The following is a 24,730-nucleotide window of genomic DNA, read 5'->3' as shown; positions in this document are numbered from 1 at the left end:
TGCTTCCAAGCCTGCCTGTGATTGGCCAATCTTGCAGGTGGGCCTGGATCCATTTCCCAGCCAGCAAGGTGGGCGTCAAGCTCTCCATGCCAGCCAGAAAGGAAAGCCTCCCCAAATGGTACTGAAAAAATATAAATGTTATTCCAGCGCATTAGAAGATAGTTTTCCTAGCAAGATGCCATATTTCAAACAGTGGAAATCCAGACAGAAAAGAACTCTTTTTTTTTTTTTTGTAAAGTTGTTGAGCTTTTTATTGCAAAAACATTGCTGTTTTTGAGCTATTTTTATGGGAAATTGGCAAAAACAACACTGCTGCCATAGGCTGCCATATGTCCAGATTTTCCTGGACATTTGACCAACTTCCAGCGGGAAACCGCTAGAGAGAGCAGTATTCCAGATATGTCCAGGTGTATGGCAACCCTATAAGACTCTCTGAGACAGGAGAACTGAAGGGAAGCACATTCTGACCTTGTTCATGAGCAGGAGGACACAGGGCTGTTTCGGTGTGTATTTTTCATTATTAGAATTTGTTGCAATCTGTCTTGAGAATCATTTGATTGAAAGGTAGAGTAAAACTAAGTTGCTCTGAAAGTTTTGGAAGGAAGGAAGGAATAGGGCTGTGGCGTATTGGGCAGAAGGAAGAGGATGTCTGGATGTGCAGGGGAGCTTTGGACAAATTGGGACCGTTGCCCAAGGAGCATAGAAGTGTAATGTTTGCATAAAAGGGAGAAGTCTGCCAGTTGTGGTTTCTAGTAGAGCTGGACTCTTTTCCTTTCTGTGTGCACAGTGCCTTTGGGGCAGGCGTCCAACCAAAGTGGAAGCAAAGCGGAGATCACCCAATGGCTTTGCCTGTGACTATGGCAGGGGGCATGGCGGCAGCAGCAGAGCTCTGTTCCCACTGTTGCCATTCCACCTGCCTGGTCCCCCACCTCTGGGAAGGATGCCAGTGTGACCCTCTAAGGCCATAGTAAATATTAATGGCTGGCAGAACTTCTCTGCTAAGCTGCTAGCCAAAAAGCCAGGCTTTAATAAATCAATAAAAGAAGCGAAGGGTCTACCTCTCCCCCCATCCTCCTCTGCTCACCCCCCCTCCCCAATGGCCCCCACATGCAAGAGTGGGGGTGAATTGAGGGCATCTAGCCATTCCAAGTTTCTACCAATGCTGCCACCTCACATTTCCCTGTCTTCTGCCCTACCCTTAAGACTTGCGCATTAGCTGCCAGCCTCCTAATAAAAGGATCGGGGTGCTGGTAAATATGAAGCATCCCTCAGATCCATTGGCAAGTTCACTTTTGCCTCATTTTACCCATAGCCCACAAGCAATAAGGAAAAACCTACCATCTCCCTCGGGGATCTAATAAGCAGCATTATTATCCCATCAGAACCTGAACTTGGAAAAGTGCTTTATGATATAATAAACGTTGACAGGCCACAAAGCATCTTGCTGCATGAAGGCAGCAGAGCAAAGAAGCCGGCTATATAAACACTAGGTCGCCAGCCCTTATATAACTTTAATCAAGATTAATCTCACATTACCATGGCATGCTTTATTAAGATATGTGTGGTAGTCTCATTCCTGAAATGAAAAGAAAGGAACCAGAAAAGAAAATAACACTTCATATAAGCAAACCTAGAGTGTGATCTGCCAAAGGTTTTGGTTGCCAAAGGCAGTATTGTAGTTGTTTTGGATTCAGATTGGCAAGGAAGATCACAAAAGTTGCTCTTTGATGGGTTTCATTTACAGAGTGAGAAAAACATACAATAAAGCAAGGGGAAACAGACATCATCTGTTGCTGGGGAATCCCTTCTCTTCCTGGGCAGGCAATGCATTGATCTCCTTACAGGCCATGAGGCAGCCTTGGTCAGCAGCAATATCTGCCCTGAGCTTCCCACAGGCTGTGGGTGGGCTTAATGGGAGTGCTGATGACATTTGATCACCAGCTTTGGGGGTGTCATTCCCGTGACCCTGTCCATGTTTCTGTCTGGCAAGGTCAAAGGAGGGGTTATAACCAATGTGGGGCTGCAAAGGGAGGCGATGGCTCTTCTCCATGGCACTTAGAGTGCTGAGTCAAGGAGACCCAGGTGGCCCTATTTTGAAAGGACCTGTGGCCTCATACCCTGCTCAGGTGGCCTTTCTATGATAAGTGATGATTCTGGCACACTGAATTGTTTTTCTTTATTTTTCTTTCAGAGGACAAAGTGTGGACGACTGTGAATCATGATTTGCAGGAACATTCCCCGGTGGTGAGCAAGAGGCCAGAGAAGCAGGCTTTGCTGCAGCTGAATTACAGCGCCACCATGGATCAGATCTCCGCCATCACAAGCAGCGCTGAGTATTGTGAGCAGTTCATTTCCTACACCTGCAAAATGTCAAGGCTGCTGAACACCCCAGGTAGGGAGGCCATTTTCTCAACAAGTGTCCTGGTTTTGCATCTGGCCTAAATATAATCCAAAGCGCTTCCTGGTGTGGCTCTAGTAATCCAGCCCACTTGGGATGGGGGGTGTCCTTTACTTGTACTACCTTATTAATGATATTGTCATTTTTTGTGTTTCTATATTGTGCTGCTGATGAAATATTTATTCAGTTTGGGATGAGTTGTGCTGCCATTTCCATAAGCTAATTTTAATGTAGTGAATACAAAAAAGTGAATTCAAAAAGTAGCCTCTTCCATCCCCACATTCGACTCTTGTAAGAATTTTTATTTTTGCTGTTGCCATCTTTGTTTCTGTACAGAAAGCTGATTTCTAAAAAGGAAGATGTTTCCAAGCATCTGCTTAGAAGCCACACCCTCTGACCTGGAAGTCTTAGGTGGGAGAGAGCTACTCAGTGGGGAAGGAAATGCACTAAGGCCATACTCAGCAGTGCCCTGTTATTAGCATTTTAGATGTCACAGAGTTGAGTTCTTCTACTGAAAACAAGATCCTGGTCTTATTTAGAGACTCTTTGGGTGCAAAACAGAAGCAGGAGTGTCTCAAACTTCCTGTTCCTCTTTGTCTTCCAGTTCAGACTTTTGACCCCCTCCGTGTGAGTGCTTGTGGGAGCTTGGTTGGCTATTAATACAAGCTTGGTGTGTGTTGTTGTGTCCTGAACATGCACTTGTATTATGATCTTCAAGGAAGAAATTGCATTACAGTATACCGTATTTTGTGTTTTGCATCTTGCCTTCCTCGCTGGAAAATGGGCATGCTTGAATCTGAAGCACAGAATTGCACTTGGAACAAATGTACCAATTTCAGCCTGATACCTCAGGGAGACATAAAAGCATGTTGCTAATAAACTTGCAAACATGGAATGATAAATGTGTGAGGTAAACCAAAGGCCTCACTTTGCTCAGGTAGTCAAAGTTTACAGATTATAAAAAGCACCTTCAAGATAAAAGAACTGGAGGTTTATAAGCAGAGGTTGGATGGGCATCTGTCATGGATGCTTTAGCTGAGATTCCTGTGTTGCAGGGGGTGACCTAGAGGACCTCTGGGGTCCCTTCCAACTCTACAATCCTATGATTCTATTATTGTATGGCTGACAGTCTTCAATAGCTATGCTTCTCCTAACTTGCTAATTTTAGAGGGGTGGCAGCTTCCAAAGAATTGGGAGGTGTTTACAGAGAGAATCCCTATGATATTTTGTTATGTCTTCTTTGAACTACACATATTTTAGATCTGGCACACAAGATGTTCTCAGAGAATTAGATGCATTATTATACCACACACAAGCACACAAACACATTTTGCTTCCAAAGAGAAAGACAGGGAAAAACAAATCAATGCAGATCATTTTAAGTATTGTTTACATCCCGCCAGTGGCCAGTCTGCGCACATCCTACATCGGTGATTTACACGGCGGAAAAGCAGAAGCTGAGGCATTTCTTCTGCAAATAGCCTGTTCCTCCGCTCTGTTCAGCAAGTGGCCAGCTCCTTTTTGTCCCTATCCTCCTCTTCTGTTTACTCTTTGGGAGTGTTGTCTTATAATACATAATGATACACTTCCTATCTTAGAATATAAAATTCTGTGGCTTCTTCTCCTGGAGAATTTTACAAATAAATCACACTGGGCTGGTGTGCGTGCAGGTGGAGCAGGGGGACTAGATAAAAAACATAAAAATGGTTTTTGCTTTTGTAGGGTGATGATATTTTAAGCCATATCACAACTAGGTCTGGGCAATATTTGGTTTTCAACATTTCAATATATCACCTCCTAAACATCGTGATATACCAATATATCACAATGTCTGAAATAAAGATGGAGCTATGTAGAGGCATTGGCTGGCTTCACGTCTTTTCTAGCATCGTGATTTTTTCCGGCGCTGCTCTTGTGATTTGCTGCCCCTGCATTAGGGAGGGGAGAGCTGAGCTGGCAGAGCTAACGTGAAGAAGGAATGCGGAATCAAGAGATGCATTGGCTGGCTTCATGGTTTTTCTCACTGTGGTTTTTGAATAGCACACACACACACACACACACACACACACATCATGATCTGCTACTTCAAACTGGTTTTGGACAATATATTGCTCAGTCCAAACACACATTACAATTCGCAATATATTACCAGGTCAAAAGTTATGAAACCGATACCACACTATGGGCTTCAAAATGGTTTTTGACAATATATTGATATATCGCCCAGCCCTAATCACAAGAGAAGTTCCTGCTCAAATGCTCAGAGCATCCAGCTAAGTCAGTTCAACTGCTGTGTGCTTGTACTTTTGTATGGAGGGGAAACTGGTTTAAAAACACTCGTGTCAGATGTCATTCTGTACCTAGAAGCATTCCTTTCTGTTGTAATGAGGAGGAGGAGGAGGAGGAGGAGGCTGGTGTCAGTCCGAGGCAAGGCCGTGCCCTCTAAGGTGCCAGAGCAGGAGGCACCGACCGGCCAGTCCAGTAAGCTATGGCAACTTTCATTTTATACACTGACAATTCTCCAGTTGGGAAGTGGCAGTTTCTGATCAGCCTTCCTCAGGTGGTGATGCAATAGTGATTGATGCTGGTCACTGACAACCATAACAGCGGTGGTCAAGGGCAAGGCAGCCCCGGCAAGCCAGGGTGGAGGCAGATTTGTGGCTGCCTCAGATGCTGAGAGCAGGAGAGGAGCAGAGCAGGAGCAGAAGAAGATCCAAGGTCAGCTGGTTGGCAAGAAGCAGGCAGGCCAGACTCCCAAGGAGAAGCAAAGCCCAGGTCAGTCAGAGTCAGGACAAACGGACAGTGTGGGTGGGCGTATGAAAGAGAGAAAGTGTTAAGTTGTGGGTTGACATAGCAGCCGGCACAGCGATTTCTTCAAGTAGCTCTTTTATTCTGGTAAGCTGGAAATAAACTGACAGCGAACAGCTCAGCCGGCCTGTCAACATTGTAACCATAACCGCTCAGAGTTCCCGCCTAAAATAACGGACGCGGACCTGAGTGAAAACTATCTACAGACCTGAGTGAAAACTATATACAGTATCCCCCTGTTGGCCCAGGGTGAAACTACACTACATAACACCCCTCCCCACCGAGATAAGGCGTTAGTTACAATCGTAATGGTTTCCTTATATACAGCACTACGCGTAATGGTTCAATTAGGCACAAAAGCATATCGGTTACATTTCCCCTACTTAGACCAACAGTGATACCTGTTGTGATACAACATAGTCCTTTAAATAAGTTGGGCGCTTGGAAACTCTGCCAGACCGCCGGGGACTGGTAGCCAAGTCCGGAGGGCCACACAGTTCTCGCTGAGGCTGTGGTGCGACCCTAGGTGGCGTTGGAACCAACTCCCCTGGATCCGCTGCTGTGGGTGGAGCCTCCGCAAGTGGAGTGGTCTGAGTCTGTTCTGAAACGGCTTGGTTCGGCTCCACGCTGGCAGTTTGCGAGGGAGGTGTAGGTGGGGCCTTGCCATCTGTACGTGTCTCTTCCGGAGCCGCAAGCGCAGTTGGGGGCACCTCGGTAGTGTCCAAGTCCCCAACCCTGCGCCTAAGCTGGTCTATGTGCCGTCGCCACAAGCGTCCGTCTTCGAGTGCCACCTGGTATGAGCGAGGTCCAGTGACTCCCACTACTGTGGCTGGCACCCAAGGGATGTCCCCCACATAGTTCCGGGCAAAGACCTGGTTTCCTGGGACAAATGACCGTGGTGCGTTGGCACAGCCTGGGGGTTCAGCCACGGCAAAGTCTGGGTGTAGCCGGTCGAGCGGTGACCTGAGGCGGCGGCCCATAAGCAGATCAGCAGGGCTCCTCCCTGTGGCCGCATGAGGGGTGATGTGTTGCACGAACAAGTATTCGGCGACCCGCTCATGCCAGTCTCCCCGGTCCAGGCATGCCAGTGCCTCTTTTGTCGAGCGCACCATTCTTTCTGCTTGCCCGTTGCTGGATGGATGAAAAGGTGCCGTTAGGGCATGGCGGATGCCCAGTCCCAAAAGATACCGCTCAAACGTGCCTGACGTGAACTGCGGTCCGTTGTCAGAGACCAGGACATCAGGACACCCATGCGTTGCAAACAGGCCTCGCAGCACCCGGATGACAGCTTTGGTAGTGGTGGAGGGCATCAGGGCGACCTCCAGCCATTTGGAATAGGCGTCCACCACTACCATAAAGGTCCGGCCGTGAAAGGGGCCAGCCAGATCGATGTGCACCCTCGACCAGGGTGTCTTTGGCGTCTCCCAGGTGTGTCCCTTAGCTGCCGGTGGTGCAGGCCTCGACTCTTGGCACGCTTGGCAGGCGGACACCCAGGCAGTGATGGCATCGTCCATATTAGGCCACCAGACGTAACACCGAGCCAACGCCTTCATTTTGACAATTCCCGGGTGGCCAACGTGCAGAGCCTCCAGGACGCGCTGACGGAGTCCCTGGGGAATCACGACGCGGTCTCCCCACAGCAGACAGCCGCGATGAGCTGAGAGTTCATGTTGTCTGGTTGCGAAGGGCTGGAACTCCGATGCAAAAGGCCCTTGTGGCCACCCCCTCCACACCCAGTTGAGCACCCGGCTGATGGTGCGATCCTGGGCAGACGCGGAGGCCACAGTGGCAGCCGATACAGGCGCTGTCGGAAGATCCTCAATCAGAAGGAGCGATGAAGCTGGAGCCGGGTCTTCCACAAATGCTGGAAGAGGGCAACGGCTGAGGGCGTCGGCATGGCCCATCGATTTCCCCGGGCGATGGATGAGCCGGTAGTGGTAGGCAGCCAGGAAAACAGTCCATCGCAGCATGCGTGGTGAGAGGACCGGTGGAGTTGGACGATCACCGGCGAGGAGGCCCAGGAGTGGCTTGTGGTCAGTGATGAGGTCAAAAGTCCTGCCATAGAGGTATTCATGGAACCTCTTCACTCCAGCCACAAGCGCCAATGCCTCCTTGTCGAGCTGGCTGTAATTCCGTTCCGTCGGAGATAGTGTCCTGGAAAAGTAGGCTAGCGGTGCTTCTCTTCCATCTGGAAAACGGTGACTAAGGACAGCACCGATGCCAAAAGGTGAGGCGTCGCAGGCAAGGACCAGCGGCCTGGATTCACTGTACTGTACCAGCACACTGTCTGAAGAAAGGAGAGCCTTGACCGCGTTGAAGGCCGCCGTCTCCCGATGACCCCAGGCCCAAGGCGTCTTAGTGCTAAGGAGTCGGTGAAGAGGCTCAGCCACTGTGGCTTTGTGGGGCAGGAACATGTTATAAAAGTTCAGCAGCCCCAGGAATGCCTGCAACTCCGTTTTGTTTTTTGGGGTGGGGGCCTGCTGGATAGCGCGGATCTTGGATGTGGTTGGATGAAGGCCGGGGGCATCGATAAGATAGCCCAGGAACTCTACCTGTGAAACGGCAATCTGGCACTTCTCCCTCTTTACCTTGAGCCCGGCCTCCTGGAACCTGGTCAGCACGGCACGGAGGCGCTCAAACAGCTGCTGGTGTGAGTCTGCAGACACCAAGACGTCATCAAAATATGGTACCACGCCCGGAAGCCCTTGCAGGAGACGCTCCATAAGGCTTTGGAAGATGCCAGGAGCCACACTCACCCCGAACTGCAACCGGCGGCAACGGAATGGCCCCCGGTGGGTGACGATCGTCTGGGCCTCAGCAGTGGCATCATCGACAGGCAGTTGTTGATAGGCTTGGGCAAGGTCCAGCTTAGCGAAGACCTTACCCTCACCCAGGGAATGCAGCAGGTGGTGGACAACAGGAACCGGATAAGCGTGCTGCTGAAGTGCCTTGTTAATCGTGCACTTGTAGTCAGCGCAGATTCTCACCGACCCATCTGGCTTGACAGGCGTGACGATGGGGGTTTCCCACTTTGCGTGGTCAACCGGCTCCAAAACTCCTTGGGCGATCAGTTTGTCCAGTTGTTCGTCCACCTTAGCCTTGAGAGCAAAGGGAACCCGGCGTGGCTTTAGCTTGATGGGGGCGACTTGTGGATCAAGGCTAAAGGAGATGGGCGTACCTGTATATTGCCCCAAGGTGCCGTCAAAAACCTCGGCAAAGTCTTTGACCAGACCCTCAGTCTCTGCGTTAGAGATGCAGTTGATGCCAGTGATTTCCAGGCCGAGGGCATCAAACCAGTCTAGCCCTAGGAGGCTTGGCCGCTGACCTTCGACCACCACCAACCGGAGCAGGCCCGAAAAATCCTTGAAGGCGATCCGGAACCGGCCAACGCCTACCACGGGAATGTCGTTTCCCTGGTAGTCTCTCAGGTGTACGCGGTGAGAGTCGAGTTGCCTTTTGGACACTCTGGGTACCAGTCTTTTGAGGGTGCTCCATGACACGATGGACAGGGCAGACCCGGTGTCGATCTCCATGTCACATGGAGCTCCTTCAATGAGCACCGTGACGTTCAGCTTGCGGCGCGTCGACGAGTCGGTTTGGCCAATCGTGGTTCCAGACGGGCAGCGGCAGTTGGTGAGAGCGAAACAACTTTCCTTGGCAGACTGGAGTGAAGACTTGGACTTGCGAGTCGATGAAGGGGGGGTGTCAGACGGAGCCGATCGGCAGACCTTAGCGATGTGGCCCCTTCTGGAACACTTCCTACAGATGGCGTCTCTGAATCGACACTTGGCACGGGAATGGTTGCCTCCGCAGCCAGCACATTCCGGTTGGCCCTTGGAGTTCTGTTGGAACTTCCTGCGCTCCCGCTTTGTCTGGTGCACATCATCGTCTTCACTGGAGGATGCCTCATCACTGCTGGCCTCTTCATGATGCACCGGAACTGGCTCCTTAGCAAGACGCGGGCTGCTGGACTTGCGGATCTCCTGAGCGGAGCGTTCAGCAGCTTCTGAGGCCACAGCCTCCTCAATGGCTTTCTGTAGCGTGAGGTCTGGCTTGGCTAGGAGACGCCGTTGCAGATGGATGTCCCGGACCCCGCAGACGATTCGATCCATCAGGGCATCGTCTAAGTCTCGGAACTCACAGTGCATTGCAGCCTGTCGCAGGGCGGTGGTGTAGTTGTTGATTGACTCCCCCTCTGCCTGGTTCCGGTGGTAGAACGCATGGCGGGCAGCAATCTTGGACGGCTTTGGTGCGTAGTGGCTGCGGAGCTTCTCTTGGATCGTGTCCCATGGTGTTTCCTGGACTGCTTCAGGCGCAACCAATGCTCGGGCCGTCTCAAACACCTCAGGCCCACAGAGGCTGAGGAATAGGCCCCGCTTCCGATCCTTTGATACCGCTGTCAGCTCGTTGGCTTGGAGGTAGCAGTCGAACCGAGCGAGGTAGGAGTCCCATGATTCAGAAGCTGGCGCAAACGGCGGTAGAGGCACAAGTGAAGCCATGATTCCGATGCCGGCGTGAAGGGCGATGGATGGAACACAGTGCTCCAGCCAGAACAGTCAGCTCTGAATTGGTTCTGCCCAGTGATTTCGCTCAGTGATTTCGCTCAGTGATTTCGCTCTGTGATTCAGCTCAGTTCAGAGGCTGGCCGCATCTGGCTGTGCTCTGATGTCCATCCATCCCATCCTCGTCGCCAGAGTTAAGTTGTGGGTTGACATAGCAGCCGGCACAGCGATTTCTTCAAGTAGCTCTTTTATTCTGGTAAGCTGGAAATAAACTGACAGCGAACAGCTCAGCCGGCCTGTATTTATAGTCAGCCGGCTGTCAACATTGTAACCATAACAGCTCAGAGTTCCCGCCTAAAATAACGGACGCGGACCTGAGTGAAAACTATCTACAGACCTGAGTGAAAACTATATACAGTATCCCCCTGTTGGCCCAGGGTGAAACTACACTACATAACAGAAAGAATGTTTGTGTCTGGATAAAATGATATAGACTGGCATATTGTCCATGAATACTGGGAGTGAGGATTTCCTAGATGCTTAATTCCTTAGTCATATAATGCAGACTTTTCACCTCTACTCTGCCATTAAGTTGACAGGCAACTCTTCCTTCTTATGGCTCTTTAAAGTGGACTTGGACCAGGCAGCCCTTCAAATAGAGGACTTCTGCAAACAAAGGACTGTACTCATAAAGCAGGACACAATGAAGAAGAAGAAGAGTTTGGATTTGATATCCCGCTTTATCACTACCGTAAGGAATCTCAAAGTGGCTAACATTCTCCTTTCCCTTCCTCCCCCACAACAAACACTCTGTGAGGTGAGTGGGGCTGAGAGACTTCAGAGAAGTGTGACTGGCCCAAGGTCACCCAGCAGCTGCAGGTGGAGGAGCGGAGACGCGAACCCGGTTCCCCAGATTACGAGTCTACTGCTCTTAACCACTACACCGCACTGGCTCTCATTGCCACTCTAAATGAGACCAGAAGGCCTTTAACAGTTTTGTTGCCTAGGATTTTTTGTTTTTGGGTATTCTTGTTCTAGGTTGGTGTTGCTTTCATCCTCCTCCATTACTGTAAACATATTTGCTACCCCACATATCCTCTGACGATAGTGTCTGAAGCATCAGTTGCCCTATAAAATGTGTTTGGAGGCTGAAACCAAATGAGAACTGATCATTAGGCCCATTACAAGAACATCTAGACAAGTTCTAGGCAAGGAATCTAGAACTGATTATCAAAATGCTTGCTTGGACTTGACTAAAAGATCAGTGGGTTTCAGCTATACTCTTCGTAAGCCGACAGTGTTATGATACCACCTACTGGAAGAAATGAGCCAAAATAAGTTTTAAACCCTCTCCCTCCTCCTGATTATTCCAGGCTCATTCTCTTTGAATTACATCTGGAATCACAAAGAAGTTTTTTACTTCACAACAGAAGCAATAAAGTAGCAAGCAGAATATTTGGGTTCTAGAGATGAACATGTGGGGTGTAAGGAATTGGTAAACAAAATTGCTGCATAACTATTTAAAAAAAATATTAAACCTTTTGAGGGCTCCTTTAAGTCCACGTATCGTTTTGGTTAGTGGTTTATGGCTCAGAGTTGTTCAATAGGATATCTTAAATGTGCCAAATAATGGAGTAGGTGAAGTGTGTCGCTGGTTCAAAGCGAAAGCCCAGCTGCACCAGCATTCCTGCTCCTTCCAACACTGGCCAGCTCAGAAGCAAGCAAAGTCATACTGGTGAAGGCAAAGACTTAATTTTTGTCCTCAATATGTCAATTTATCATTGGCTAGTTTTCATCTGAATCAGAGAATCATAGAGTTGGAAAGGACTCTGAGGGTCATCTAGTCCAATTCCCTGCAATGCACAGATCTCAACTAAATCATGTATGTTAGGTCCACTCACCTTTTCCTGGTGGGCAGTGTTGCGGCTGGGCAGCTGGGACACAACAGCTTACTGGCCTAAGGGGCGGAGGGACACTGCCTCTCCCCTGCGTCTTGCTGGCCGCGTCATCATTGCTGGGGTTCTTCCCCTGTGGAACAGCCCCAGCCAATCAGCTTTCAGGGTGGGTGTGGCCGTGGGCAATTTAACTGCAGCGTGGGCAGGCGGTTCCCTCTCTCCCCCCCCCATCACCAGATCACCCAACCCACCCACCCTCTTTTTATGCTTTGCTCAGATATGACCTTGCTTGTCATTCGCCATAGGGTTCAGGCCAGGTAGGAATTTTTCCATTTGGCAAGCTGGCACCGGCCATTTGGTTTTCGCTACCTGCTAGCAATCATCACAACTTTTGTGAGGTTAGGCATTGGGTAAACCTTTGTTTGGAGGGAGGGGAGGTTGCCTTCGCCTGCCCCTCCTCAGTAAGGGTACCCTGTTCAAGGGATCTGGGGTGTGAATACTGTCTGAAGCCTGGGCGTGGGCTAGGGTCATGTCACAGCCCCTACAGGAACCCCTTGGGGTGCCCTTATTCGATGAAGTCATAGGGCTCCCCCTATTGGTGGTTTACCCATACAGTATATGGACTCCCTGCAGACAGGCAGGAGTCAAGATATAGCTTGGCTTCACCCCAATGCCTAAGCCAAACCGCTCACATCTGTAACCAATAAACACATTTGAACCCGTGTGTTTTATTGTTCTCCTGGCAACTTTGTGGCTCAGGTGCCTTAGCACGCAACTGGCCATCCAACCTCTGCTTAAAAAACCTCCAAGGATGGAGAGTTCACCCCCACCCCCCAAGGGAATCCGTTCCACTGTCCAACAGCTCTTACTGTTGAAAAGTTCTTCCTGATGTTTAGTCAGAATCTCCTTTCCTGTAACTTGGATCCATTGGTTCAGGTCTCATACTCCAGAGCAGGAGAAATAGGCTTGGCTTTCTTGCTTATTTTCTTAACCCACATAATGCTTTATAAAGAGCATAAATGGAGGGCATCAAGAGATTTTTAAAAGAATATTTGTATCAAAGCAAAAGATAAAGATTGCCTGTGCTATATTTTTTTAAAAAAACAACAGAAACAATATCGATAGGCATGGGGGACAGAAAAATCAATAAAACAAGCTTGCTGCAAAAATGGATTTGGACATGAGCAAACAACGTCTTAGCTGCATCTGCTGCTTAGAAATCTCTTGCCCTTTGATGAGCAGTGTCACTGCTGGGATGGTGAAGTCAGAAAAGCATTACAAGCACCAGAAAGGCAGAATTGCAGCAAGGTAGCAGATGAGAAACGCATCACCTGCAATTAACGAGAGAAAGCTCTAGCTAGGAACTGGAAGTTTAAGGCATTGTGTGAAGTGGTTCCCTTCTTCTAAAAAGATGAAATTCCAAATGTGAGAAATCATTACTTAGGAGGCAGGACAAATATTGCTTAGGAGTGCCCCTGCTACACTTGTTCTGCCACCATGGTGAACATGCAGACTCATTGGAGAATCATCTGGCATTTCCTATTTTGAGCAGAATCCCAGACTTATTCATAGGTGAGTTACATGAGAAAAGCACTTGCCTCTATAAGCATTCCCCAGGCACGCTGCCATTTTCAAATCCAGCTTTAGCAGCCCATGCATGTGTTGCGTTACCATGCCTGCAGCCCGGCCACCTGAGCTGCCAGCAGTTGGTGTGTAATGTGCACGTGTGCTTTCAGCTGGCAAAGGGTGGCGCAGTGCTTTGGCTTAGGTGGGGCCATATCCCTGAGCAGTCATGAATTTCCCAGGGTGTCTTGAGCCAGTCACTGCCTGAGCCTAGCATACTCCGCGCCAAGGGATCACAGGCCAGACCTGCCTTCCAAACCTCCAGGCTTGAAAAATATCACTTGAGCAAAGGACATCATCACTCCTGCTGTGAAAAAGGTACTAGAGCTGTGACACCCCCACCCGGGGACGGATTTACATATAAGCTAAACAAGCTATAGCTTAGGGCCCCACTCTTTGGGGCCCCCCCAAAAAAAATTAAAGAAAAAAAGCAACTGGGTGTACATTTCCAATTACTTTGATAAAATACATATTTTGTTATGTGCAAATGACTTGATATTTTGTTATGTTGAAAACGTTAATAAAAAAAATTTAAAACAAAAAACCCGACACCAAACATATTGCACAATAGGACTGGGGAACGTGTGGTCCTTCAGGTGTGGCTGAACTGCAACTCGCATCATCTGGACTATTGTATTCCCTCATCATTGAATACAAACATTGATGGGGTTTAAATGCTCACTGATGACAGAAAAACATGCTGGCCGTGTTTCAAGCCCTCGCTCTGGTCATATACTGTAACAACCACATCTTGTCCAGGGGTTATTGAAATGGCTTCTGGAGTTAATCCCTAGTATATCATGGCCCAAATTTATATATGAAAAACATCTGAAAGAAGCAGAACTTCTTTTATTCCAATGAATCATAGAATCATAGAGTTGGAAAAGACCACAAGGGCCATCGAGTCCAACCCCCTGCCAAGCAGGAAACACCATCAGAGCACGCCTGACATATGGTTGTCAAGCCTCTGCTTAAAGACCTCCAAAGTAGGAGACTCCACCACACTCCTTGGCAGCAAATTCCACTGTCGAACAGCTCTTACTGTCAGGAAGTTCTTCCTAATGTTTAGGTGGAATCTTCTTTCTTGTAGTTTGGATCCATTTCTCCGTGTCCACTTCTCTGGAGCAGCAGAAAACAACCTTTCTACCTCCTCTATGTGACATCCTTTTATATATTTGAACATGGCTATCATATCACCCCTTAACCTCCTCTTCTCCAGGCTAAACATGCCCAGCTCCCTTAGCCGCTCCTCATAAGGCATCGTTTCCAGGCCTTGGACCATTTTGGTTGCCCTCCTCTGGACACGTTCCAGTTTGTCAGTGTCCTTCTTCAACTGTGGTGCCCAGAACTGGACACAATGCTTCTGTTATATTTAAATTAGGTAATAGGCATGTCTCGTCCTCAGTTCCCTGAGGGAAGATGGTAACTAGGTGGCAGGTAAAAAAGATGGCGACAGCTTTCCCTGGTTCCTAGTGTGGAGTTATTCACAAGAATTTGCAGGTACCTATCCTGGTCTCCTCTTGTGATCATGATGAGGTGCCAGTTTTGTCACATACAGAGGCTCGTGAAATGCTTGTGCTTTCAGATATCTGATTGTGCAGAATGCAATCAGGGGGGAACCCAGCTTAAAATAACTTCTCTGTTCTATTGAGGGAACTAATCTTTCTCTGAAATTGCTGACAGCTCAACACAGGTGGTGGTAACCTGGGGCTTGCTCAGGGCACTGCAGGTTGAGGCTTGCATCTCCTGTAATCAGTCTGATTGTCAATGGCACTTCATTGGTGTACAGAACATGCTTTTTATTATCGTTCTCTAATGCTTTTTCTCTTGGTAAAGGAAATAATGGTAAATTTAAGTTGTCGTTTCCTAACTCTGCAAAGATTTTCTTTCTCTCCCCTCCCCCACACAACTACTCCTAACTCCAGGTCTCTTCATCCTCGTCATCCTTTTAAATTACATTCTGTTTCATTAATTAAATACAATCCTCCCATACTGATATGGGGATTTTTTCAATCGCACTAAGTTAATATTGTGTTGTAAACTGCCCTGTGATACTCTGATGAAGGGCAGTATAGAAATTTAAAAAAATAATATGCAAAACAGATCAGACATAAAATACAATGGGAAAAACTTATTGACTCTGTTTGGATAATTTTTAATTAGAGAGTGTGTCAAAATCAATCTTAACCAAAGAAACCAAGGTGAAATAAGATCCTGAGCTCTGGTTGAAGAAGAGTAATTTTGGATTAGACCAAGGCCTATAGCGTGCTTTGCTCATGGTCCAGTATCTCTGCCTTCAAGCTGGGATTGGATGACAGAATCCATTCCACACCTGCCAGTCTGTTCTGGATTTTGGGTGGATTGAAATCAGCTTGCTTCAAGAGCTTCCAAAACTTTTGGATGTGAAACCCAATGGCTCTATTTACACCTACCTGCAATGTGCAGGAGTTCCCATGTTACAATTAAAAACCTGGTTGGCATGCTACAGAGTTCAGTGGGTAAGATAAACAACCATTTGGGAGAAGTTGAAACAAGAGAAGTTGAAGCTGGCACAGGAGGAAGAAAGAGGTGATTCCAATGTAAGGGAGTCTGCAGGCTGTTAATAAGGCTCTGAGTGAAAACTCTCGTATCTGGATGGGTGTTCTCATGAAACAACATCAAAATTACTGAGGTGCCAAAGAGGCAAGAACATGGAAGCCCCACAGCTTTCATGGAATCTCTTTATTGCATATTATTTTGGATTTATCTCCTGATTATGAATTAGATGTCAGAAGGGCTTATAGATTTACTGTCCCATCACTACAGGATGGAGGCCACCCTCCTGGAACAGTCATAAGATATTTTGCAGCCTAAGGCAAAGGACAAGTTTCACACACACACACACACACACACACACACACACACAGACTCCACTGCCAGAAGCCAGAGGAATTGGCCATTGAATCTTACATCAACACTCATTGTACCTGAGACAGCAGGCTAGTTCAGAAGGCCAGGAGAGACTGTTGCAACAGAGGAGAATCTCTGGGAGTTTTTGAGGAACAGGACTAGGGGCAGCAGCTGTTGCTGTCCCTGAAATCTGCTGCCTGAAGTGGTTACCTCACACTGCCTAATGGGAAGGTCATTCCTATTGCCCTCATAGATTTGGTTTTAAAGTTCTCCAGCTCCTGACAAAGGAGGACATTTCAAACATGCAAGAGAGAAGGAAGTATTTGAGTAGGCACAAGATACTAATTCACAAATTATGATAGTCACTGATTATGAAAAGAGGTTGTTAAGAGTCAGCAAGCCTTTTCAGGAGCATGCCAGGTGTCAAGAGACGGAAGCACAGAATTGGATTTTCAAACCCAGTAATCTTTTGTCTTCAACTGGTGGGGCATATGAGGACCTTCCATGGTGCTTCCTCAGCTGAGGATTTCCACATCATGGGAAAGTGTGAGCCAACGTTATGCCATGTTAATTTCCTTCAAACATATGGCTGGATGCTCTTTCACTTGGAACTATTTACCTCATGAGAAATTTAATGTGGCTCCTCTTTAAGGAAATTGCAACTACTAATTATGGAAGGAGGTATCATTTTATGAATGAGCTTTCCTCTTGGCTGCTTCTCTTCAGGGGCAACTCTGCCTACTCAACACCTCTGTCTCCTGCCTGGGCTGAACTAGAAACCTTTTACGTTACCCCATTACAGGGCTAGTCGTCACTTGTATCCACCTTTCTAGGCCTCCCTACTTTCTGCTGTTTATGCTACTTGGATTACCTAGTCTGCCAAGGCTTGCACAAAAAGGAGCTATCAGATAGATTTATCCTACTTCTATGAGGGGTGAGAGGAAGAGAGAGTTGGAACATCCCACTCAACCTCAGCTGTGACCTTATTGACTGTCACGTAGGCGCCACTGCAAATTGTCATCTCCAACCCCCAAGAGTTGGTGATGTAAGGCAGAAATCACATCCTTTATCCACATGATATAGAGCTACCCAGTTGAATCCCCTTTCGGAATGATGTTTTGGTAATTATTATTTTAGTCCTGGAAACCTGACTATATTTTGAAGATGTAAATGTTTTGCTGACTTACATCCTTGCCTTTTGGAATTCGTCTCTGGGCCTTGAACTGTGGTTCGCATGTGCCTGAGGGGGAGTGAAATGCGTGGTGCTTCAGCACTGGAAAGAGAATGCACAGAATTTCCTATAACAATGGATCAACGATTTTCACTTGGTGTCCTTATTTGAGCTGGCAATTTATCGACAAGAGCACAAAGAAGAGAAACATAACAATTTTTGGTTTGCTTTATATATACAATTTTATATCATCAAAACGTCTGAATCCTTGTCCGCCTTCCCATTTTGACTTTCCCTTTCTTATTTTTTAGCTTGTATGCTACTTTAATTGTATTGTTGAAAAAACAATAAAATTGCATAAAACAACAATTAATACACACATGGGAGTCCACTCCGGAGCAGGAGCTGGCAATCTTGCAGACAAAATAATTCACAGTGACACAAAACAACCATCCCTTGACCTAAATGATTGATGATTGTGGTGAGAGCTGTTGTTTTCAGGTGTGCATCAAAGTGAATGATTCCAGGAGCCTCCTCTTTCTTGTTATGGTTGCTGTTGCTAGCACACTTTTTGTTGAAGGCTGCACCATTCATAAGTCAGAGTGATGAAGTAGTGCCTTTGAACATCTAAATCCCCGGGATCGAATGCAACATGTATGACCAAGACCTGAGCCAAAACAGCATGGCCTTGCTTTGTGGAGCTGCTGAATGGTGTGTTTTAATAAACTACAAAAGGAAGCAATCTGACTTCCAAAGGTTATGGCTTGTGTCATAACAAGAAATTTTCACAACTACCTGAAGCCAGGTAGTGGTCTGTGGTCTTTCATGAGTGAGGAATAATTCAGAACAATATACTGTAGTGAAGCTTTCTGCTGCTGCTGCTGCTTCTGTTGACACAGCAGAGGCAAAATCTTTTTCTTCCCCCTCCAGTGGGTCATTGTGCATGTTCTTCCAGCTAATATTCTTATTACTCTTGTATGTTTTCTTTCAATTCTGTCATTGTCTTTTCCAGTAGTAGATAGGAGCTTTTAAAACAGAAAGGAACATATCACCTGTTACTTGTTCTTAAAAGGAGCATGTTGCAGGATATAATGTGAGGAACCATTTTCACAAAAAGCCAAGGGTCTAATACCTGTTGATGGAGTGCTGCTCATTAGATTTGCTTTATTGACATTATTTCAACATGAGTTGCCTATAGTGGCATTGTGCTTTTCAAATAACCGTGTCCTGAAATGCAGCAGTCCTTGCTCCCAAGGACCCACTGCAAAACGGTGTCACCTCAGTGCCAGTGTGGGGTTGCCCTGTAACTTCTGCTTTAATAGAATCCTACTTACAATGCAGAAATGAAAGTCATCTTCTGTGATTCACCTGAAAGCCTCCTGAAATATGCATGGCACCTCAACATTCCTTTCTTTTAACAGAATTTATGCAGACTGGACAGCTTGTATTATACAATTCCACATATTTTATGAGCCCCAGGGGGGTTAGCATCTTCAAAGTCACCATATAAATGAAACTTCTCTTATTTCAGCACAACTGCATTCAGAGCAAATGATTAGCAACTGTGGCTTAGGTTGCATAGATGCTTTAGTTGAGATTTCTGCATTGCAGGGGGTTGGACTAGATGACCCTTGGGGTCCCTACTGACTCTACAATTCTATTGTTCTATGCTCCCTCCTTTGTATATCTTTCCCATGAGTGGTGCTGGAAAAAGCTCCTGGAACAATCCATGTGGAGTGAGGATGACAGATGGAAGTCTGCTGTGCACACAAGTGATACAAGCCAGCCCTTCACTCTCTCGATGATCCAACTTTGTAGGGCCTTGTGAGAAATTCTGAATGTAGTAACATGTCTAAAGGGGATTATTATCAAAAAGTGCAGCTGAGAAGTCTTTTGATTTTGGCAAGAGTATTATAACAATAAAGGTCATTTGAGAAGGAATGCAAACAAGCAGATGGTGAGCTCAGTGCCTTATGAATTTTCCTGTATAGTGATGTCATGGGTTTGCATGATCTCCCACACAGATCTGGACCTGGCAGTAACAATCTGGCCTTTCTTTAATCTCAGGATATCATTGGATAATGTGAGATGCAAAGAGCAGTCCTGGCACTCACCTCTATGTGAAGGACGTTCTAAAAAAAAATGCATTTAAGTAACTCTATTTGGGCAGGTAACTAAGAAGGCTGTGGGGTCAAGAACAAGGCATGGACAACTGAAACAAAAGTTGAAATTATTCCTCATGAGAACAAGCGCACACAATTCATGCCAGGCTGAGCCAAAGAATAAATTAAGGGCAATCATGCAGTAAAGGCAGCAGAATGGATGAACTGGGTGCTTCTCAGCAAGGAAGACAGATGTTTGGAACAGCTCCTGCCACAAATTTGGAATCTCTGAAATCATCTCAATAATAAATTGCAGAGCATTAAACTCTGTCCTTAGATGTGTTTGTGCATTTTCTCACTGCCTCGAGGGAGAGTTGCACACATGCATCCAAGAACAGAATTTAACCCAGGCAGTGATTTCTTTCTATTTAAAGTTAAAGTGCTAAGAAAGCACTACAGCTGGTGCCAGAAAACTTTGAGGGGAAAACTAACCTTTTAGCCAGTTGCGATGGAAAAGTCAATGCTGTCGTCATCACACAATGGGCACAGTGAATAGAGATGATGAAGTCCAAATCCCAACATATCAATGAACTCCCTGGATAGCTTTGGGGAGATTGCAATCACTCAGTGTTGGTTAGTGGTTCTCAAAAGGTGTGTCATGCTACCGTGGTGTGGCAGGAGAGCATGGCAAGGAAGGCAGGAAGATTCAAGGACAATCAAAGAAACATTTAAACATTTTCATGTGGTATAGTATAGTAACTATAGATACAGATATAGATTAGATATACAACCAGAAACAGTATCTACACTTCTCTTCAAGGCTATTAGCTACATTTCTCCACAACATAGTGAACAATGTGTTGTTTTTCAGCTCTGACAAATATGAAAAATATGAGATTACCCAGCAAAAGCCAGTTCACACCTCATTGAGGTTGTATACCTGCCTCCTTAAGGTACAAATAATGGGTGGTGCGCTGGGGGAATTAGTGGGGATGGGGTTGGGGATAGCTTACCTATTTCTGCTTTCCATGCCTTGAGCATGGTCTGTGTGTATCTGTTAAGTGTTGTGGGTATTTTCCTTAATTTATTTGGGAGGAGTGGGTATGCTGTGGTGCAGGTATTTCAGTTGTGTCCCTCTCTAGGTGTATCCATTGTTTTGTCTCATCTTCTAGTATGTATGGGATTGTATGGCATACTTGGTTGTTCTATGTTGGGGATTCCCCATCCTCCTTCTGAGGAGGGGAGGTGCAGGTATTTGGGGCTTATTCTTGGTTTTTTATTTGAGAAGATAAAAGAGTGTAGTTTTCTCTGCCATTTGCAGAGTTGGGTTGGGGGAATCCAGATTGGGAGGGTTTGGAATAGGTAGGTTAGTTTTGGGAGGATGATCATTTTGATCATGGCTATTTTGTCTGAGAGAGTGAAGTTTATGTTGTTCCCTCTCTTTAGGTCTTTGTTAATCTGTCGCCACAGGGGCTTGTAGTTGTGGAGGTATAATTTATGGAGGTTTCTGGTTATTTGTACCCCTAGGTATCTGAACTTGGTGTGGCAAAGTTTTATCTTGGTGGCGTTAGTGAGTTCTTTTTGTGTGTAAGGAGGGCTGTTGAAGCACATGGCTTCCGACTTTGCAAAATTTACCTGTAGGCCCAACACCATTGCAAATGTGCTGAGTTCTCTGATTAGGGAGGTTGCTGTGCTTATGGGGTTTGGTGTTGTGACCATTAGGTCATCGAGTCCAACCCCCTGCTTGGCAGGGGGTTGGACTCGATGGCCCTTGTGGTCTCTTCCAACTCTCTATGATTCTATGATCTGAGAAGAACCCTAATTTATAGGTTCTGCCTTTTCAGTGTATTTCTTATCAATTTTTAAAAAGTGTGACCCAGAGAAAAAAGTTTGAGAACCTCTGGTGTCAGTGTAAGGATGTGATAGTACTGAGAGGTTTGGCACAACCATGAAAAGAGATGGCAGAACTTTGCTCTTCTGCAATGGCTTCTCCACATGGCAGTGGCATGTTTCCATAGACATTCCCGTTGCTTGGAGAACAATGAGGGGAAATGGCTGTTATGAGCAATGGTGATAAATGTAGGAGTGGACTGTTCTCATAAAGGAAAGGACCTCATGGGCCTGTGGATATAGGTCTTTTATATCAGCAGGAATGAGTGAACAATCTGTGCTGTAATTAGCAGTGGTGCTATTTCTTCAATCTTATACTGTTAAGAACTTCTTTAGATTCTGAGAGAAGGAACAGATTGTCCAGTGTTGCCCAGGTTTCAGTTATAAATGTACCTAAAATGGATTCTTCTTAGACTGCAAGCATTACAAACCAACCAGCTTCATTTATTTTCCTCAATATCTGCTATTAGAATCTTTTCCATTATTGAATTGTATTGATGTTACCATTAGTGTGGAGAGTCATCTATGACGAGCTGTTACGCATTTAAAAGTTCTATCAATAAGGGTATTGATTTGGGCTAATGGCTCGTTTTTAAGCTTCTGTTGGAATATTTTTCATATCCTTATGTGTATAATAGCTATATTAGATTCTTACTTTAATGGCTTTAAAATCTCTTTGCTCTTAAGCATACAATCCCTCTGAAACAAGGCAATATATATTGCTGATTTGGTTCTTGTTTTTAGAGAACTATAGACGGAATGCCAGAGGGGTTCATTACATACAGGAGATCATTTCATTATATTTAGTCCATTAATTGGGGTAACTAAAGCTACTAAATCCCAAATGTTAAAATGGCAACCAGTGATTCTCAGTGGGGAGACAGGACAATCATGTCTAAAGGGGGAGGGACCTATCATTTTTGTTATTATAGGCTCAATAAAGGCGTACAGGTGGGTTGGACTGTAAGTTACTTTTATATCTCACCTTTCCTCTAAGACAAGGGTTCCCAAACTGTGGTCTGTGGACTACGAGTTGTCTGCAAGCTTCATTAAGGTTGTCTGTGATGTGTCAAGTAAAAATCATACAACAGCTAGCACAGTACGTTAGAAGTGTTACAGCAGGAAGAAAAATTATGAAGTGGTCTGCCAAAATGCTCAGCAGTTTTCAAGGGGTCCATGGTGGGGTGAGGAGTTTGAGAACTACAGCTCTGAAGCGCTCGAGGTAGCTACATGGTTTTCTTTGCATCATTTTTATCCTCACAACAACAGTGTGATGTCCCAAGGTCATCCACATGGATGACCATAAAGCTGCGTCCAGGCCGCAGTGATGCCTTGATGCCTCCATACTCTTAGATGGCTCAAGAGTTCACAGCACCCAAGGCAGATTGTCCTTTGCTACCTCTCAACAATACTCCACCTGGAAATGAGATCATCTGGCAGCGTGCTCCAAGAATCTGTGGAATGTGAGGGGGGAAATCACACATAAATAATAAGTTTCCAGCACAATGGAAGATCCAGAACATTTCTCTGTCACCTGCTGGGATTTTATTTCTTCTGCTTCAGACCTTGATGCTCAATATTCACTTTCTACAACAGCCCAGGAAATATGGATGTCTTCATTTATTTATTTTTCCCAATAATTTTTATTGTTTTTCATTCAAATACAAGAACAACATATAACTACAGGAATTTGCCCAGTGGTACATTCTTATTAGGTTTCATATGCAGTACGTAGTACACAAGCAATATGTTTATTTCTTTATTATCCTTTCAAGTAGCCTCTCCACAAAGATTCTTGTGTTGAGGGAATAAAAGTATCTCCCATCTCATTTATAAAGGAAAAGAAAGGGAGCCAAGACTCTATCCAAAGTCATAGAATCAGTTGGAAGAGACCACAAGGGCCATCGAGTCCAACCCCCTGCCAAGCAGGAAACACCATCAGAGCACTCCTGACATATGGTTGTCAAGCCTCTGCTTAAAGACCTCCAAAGTAGGAGACTCCACCACACTCCTTGGCAGCAAATTCCACTGTCAAACAGCTCTTACTGTCAGGAAGTTCTTCCTAATGTTTAGGTGGAATCTTCTTTCTTGTAGTTTGGATCCATTGCTCCGTGTCCGCTTCTCTGGAGCAGCAGAAAACAACCTTTCTCCCTCCTCTATGTGACATCCTTTTATATATTTGAACATGGCTATCATATCACCCCTTAACCTCCTCTTCTCCAGGCTAAACATGCCCAGCTCCCTTAGCCGTTCCTCATCAGGCATCGTTTCCAGGCCTTTGACCATTTTGGTTGCCCTCCTCTGGACACGTTCCAGTTTGTCAGTGTCCTTCTTGAACTGTGGTGCCCAGAACTGGACACAGTACTCCAGGTGAGGTCTGACCAGAGCAGAATACAGTGGCACTATTACTTCCCTTGATCTAGATGCTATACTCCTATTGATGCAGCCCAGAATTGCATTGGCTTTTTTAGCTGCCGCGTCACACTGTTGGCTCATGTCAAGTTTGTGGTCAACCAAGACTCCTAGATCCTTTTCACATGTACTGCTCTCAAGCCAGGTGTCACCCATCTTGTATTTGTGCCTCTCATTTTTTTTGCCCAAGTGCAATACTTTACATTTCTCCCTGTTAAAGTTCATCTTGTTTGTTTTGGCCCAGTTCTCTAATCTGTCAAGGTTGTTTTGAAGTGTGATCCTGTCCTCTGGGGTGTTAGCCACCCCTCCCAGTTTGGTGTCATCTGCAAATTTGATCAGGATGCCCTTGAGTCCATCATCCAAGTGTCTGTCCTTGAAGTGCCTTTAATTACCGTGTTCCAATAGAGCCAGATTTCAAATACTATTTAACCAGACTTCAATGGGGAGATATATAGATTGTATCCAATATTGAGCTATTGTTAATTGGGCTGCTGGTAACAGAAAAAATACTAAATTTCTGCATTTGAGGTTTTTGTTAGGGTCTAATCACAACAAGTCAAGAGCACAATTGCATGGGAAGTCAAGAGCACAATTGCTACATGATTTTGGTAATAAAGTGAAACACATTTCCCCAAAGGTGTATACCATCAGTGAACATATCAATTTTGTGCTTAGTATTTCTGATTTCCACACCAATATCAAGAGAGGCAGAGGCAGCAGCAAGGAGGGGGCCTTATACTGCCCAGTTTTGCCATCAGAAAGGAAGGGAGATTTGGGAAGTTCAAATGCTGACTGCAACATTATGATGCTACGCCCCTCTGCTGCCAAGCAAGTTGCCAAAGCTTTGCAAGGGCTTTTTTTCCTTAAGAAGAAGCCCTTGTAAAGCCTCACCACCAGGCAGGAGGGAGATACCCTTGTGTAATTTGCGCGCCCCCGCCCCACAAGGCTTTTCAAGGTTTTTTTCTTGCACTTCATGCCCACCCACCTCCCAATCACATGGGTGGCAGTGGGACGTTTCATTTCCTGTGTCAAGATGTCTA

The 24,730-nt window shown here is 46.1% G+C and overlaps 1 protein-coding gene across 1 annotated transcript in view; it reads left to right on the top strand.

Annotated features, from left to right (window-relative positions):
• The window catches only part of CNTNAP2 (contactin associated protein 2), a 1,119,417-nt gene that overhangs the window by 834,325 nt on the left and 260,362 nt on the right, over nucleotides 1-24,730 (top strand). Inside the window, exon 13 of the mRNA XM_082192749.1 lies at nucleotides 2,192-2,392. Within this exon, the coding sequence (XP_082048875.1) occupies nucleotides 2,192-2,392 (201 nt within the window). The remainder of the gene's footprint in view (nucleotides 1-2,191; nucleotides 2,393-24,730) is intronic.

Source organism: Podarcis vaucheri (genome assembly GCF_965113315.1).
Source record: "Podarcis vaucheri genome assembly, chromosome: 12".
In the NCBI taxonomy this organism is placed as follows: Eukaryota; Metazoa; Chordata; class Lepidosauria; order Squamata; family Lacertidae; genus Podarcis; species Podarcis vaucheri.
This window is presented reverse-complemented; position numbering and strand designations above follow the sequence as displayed.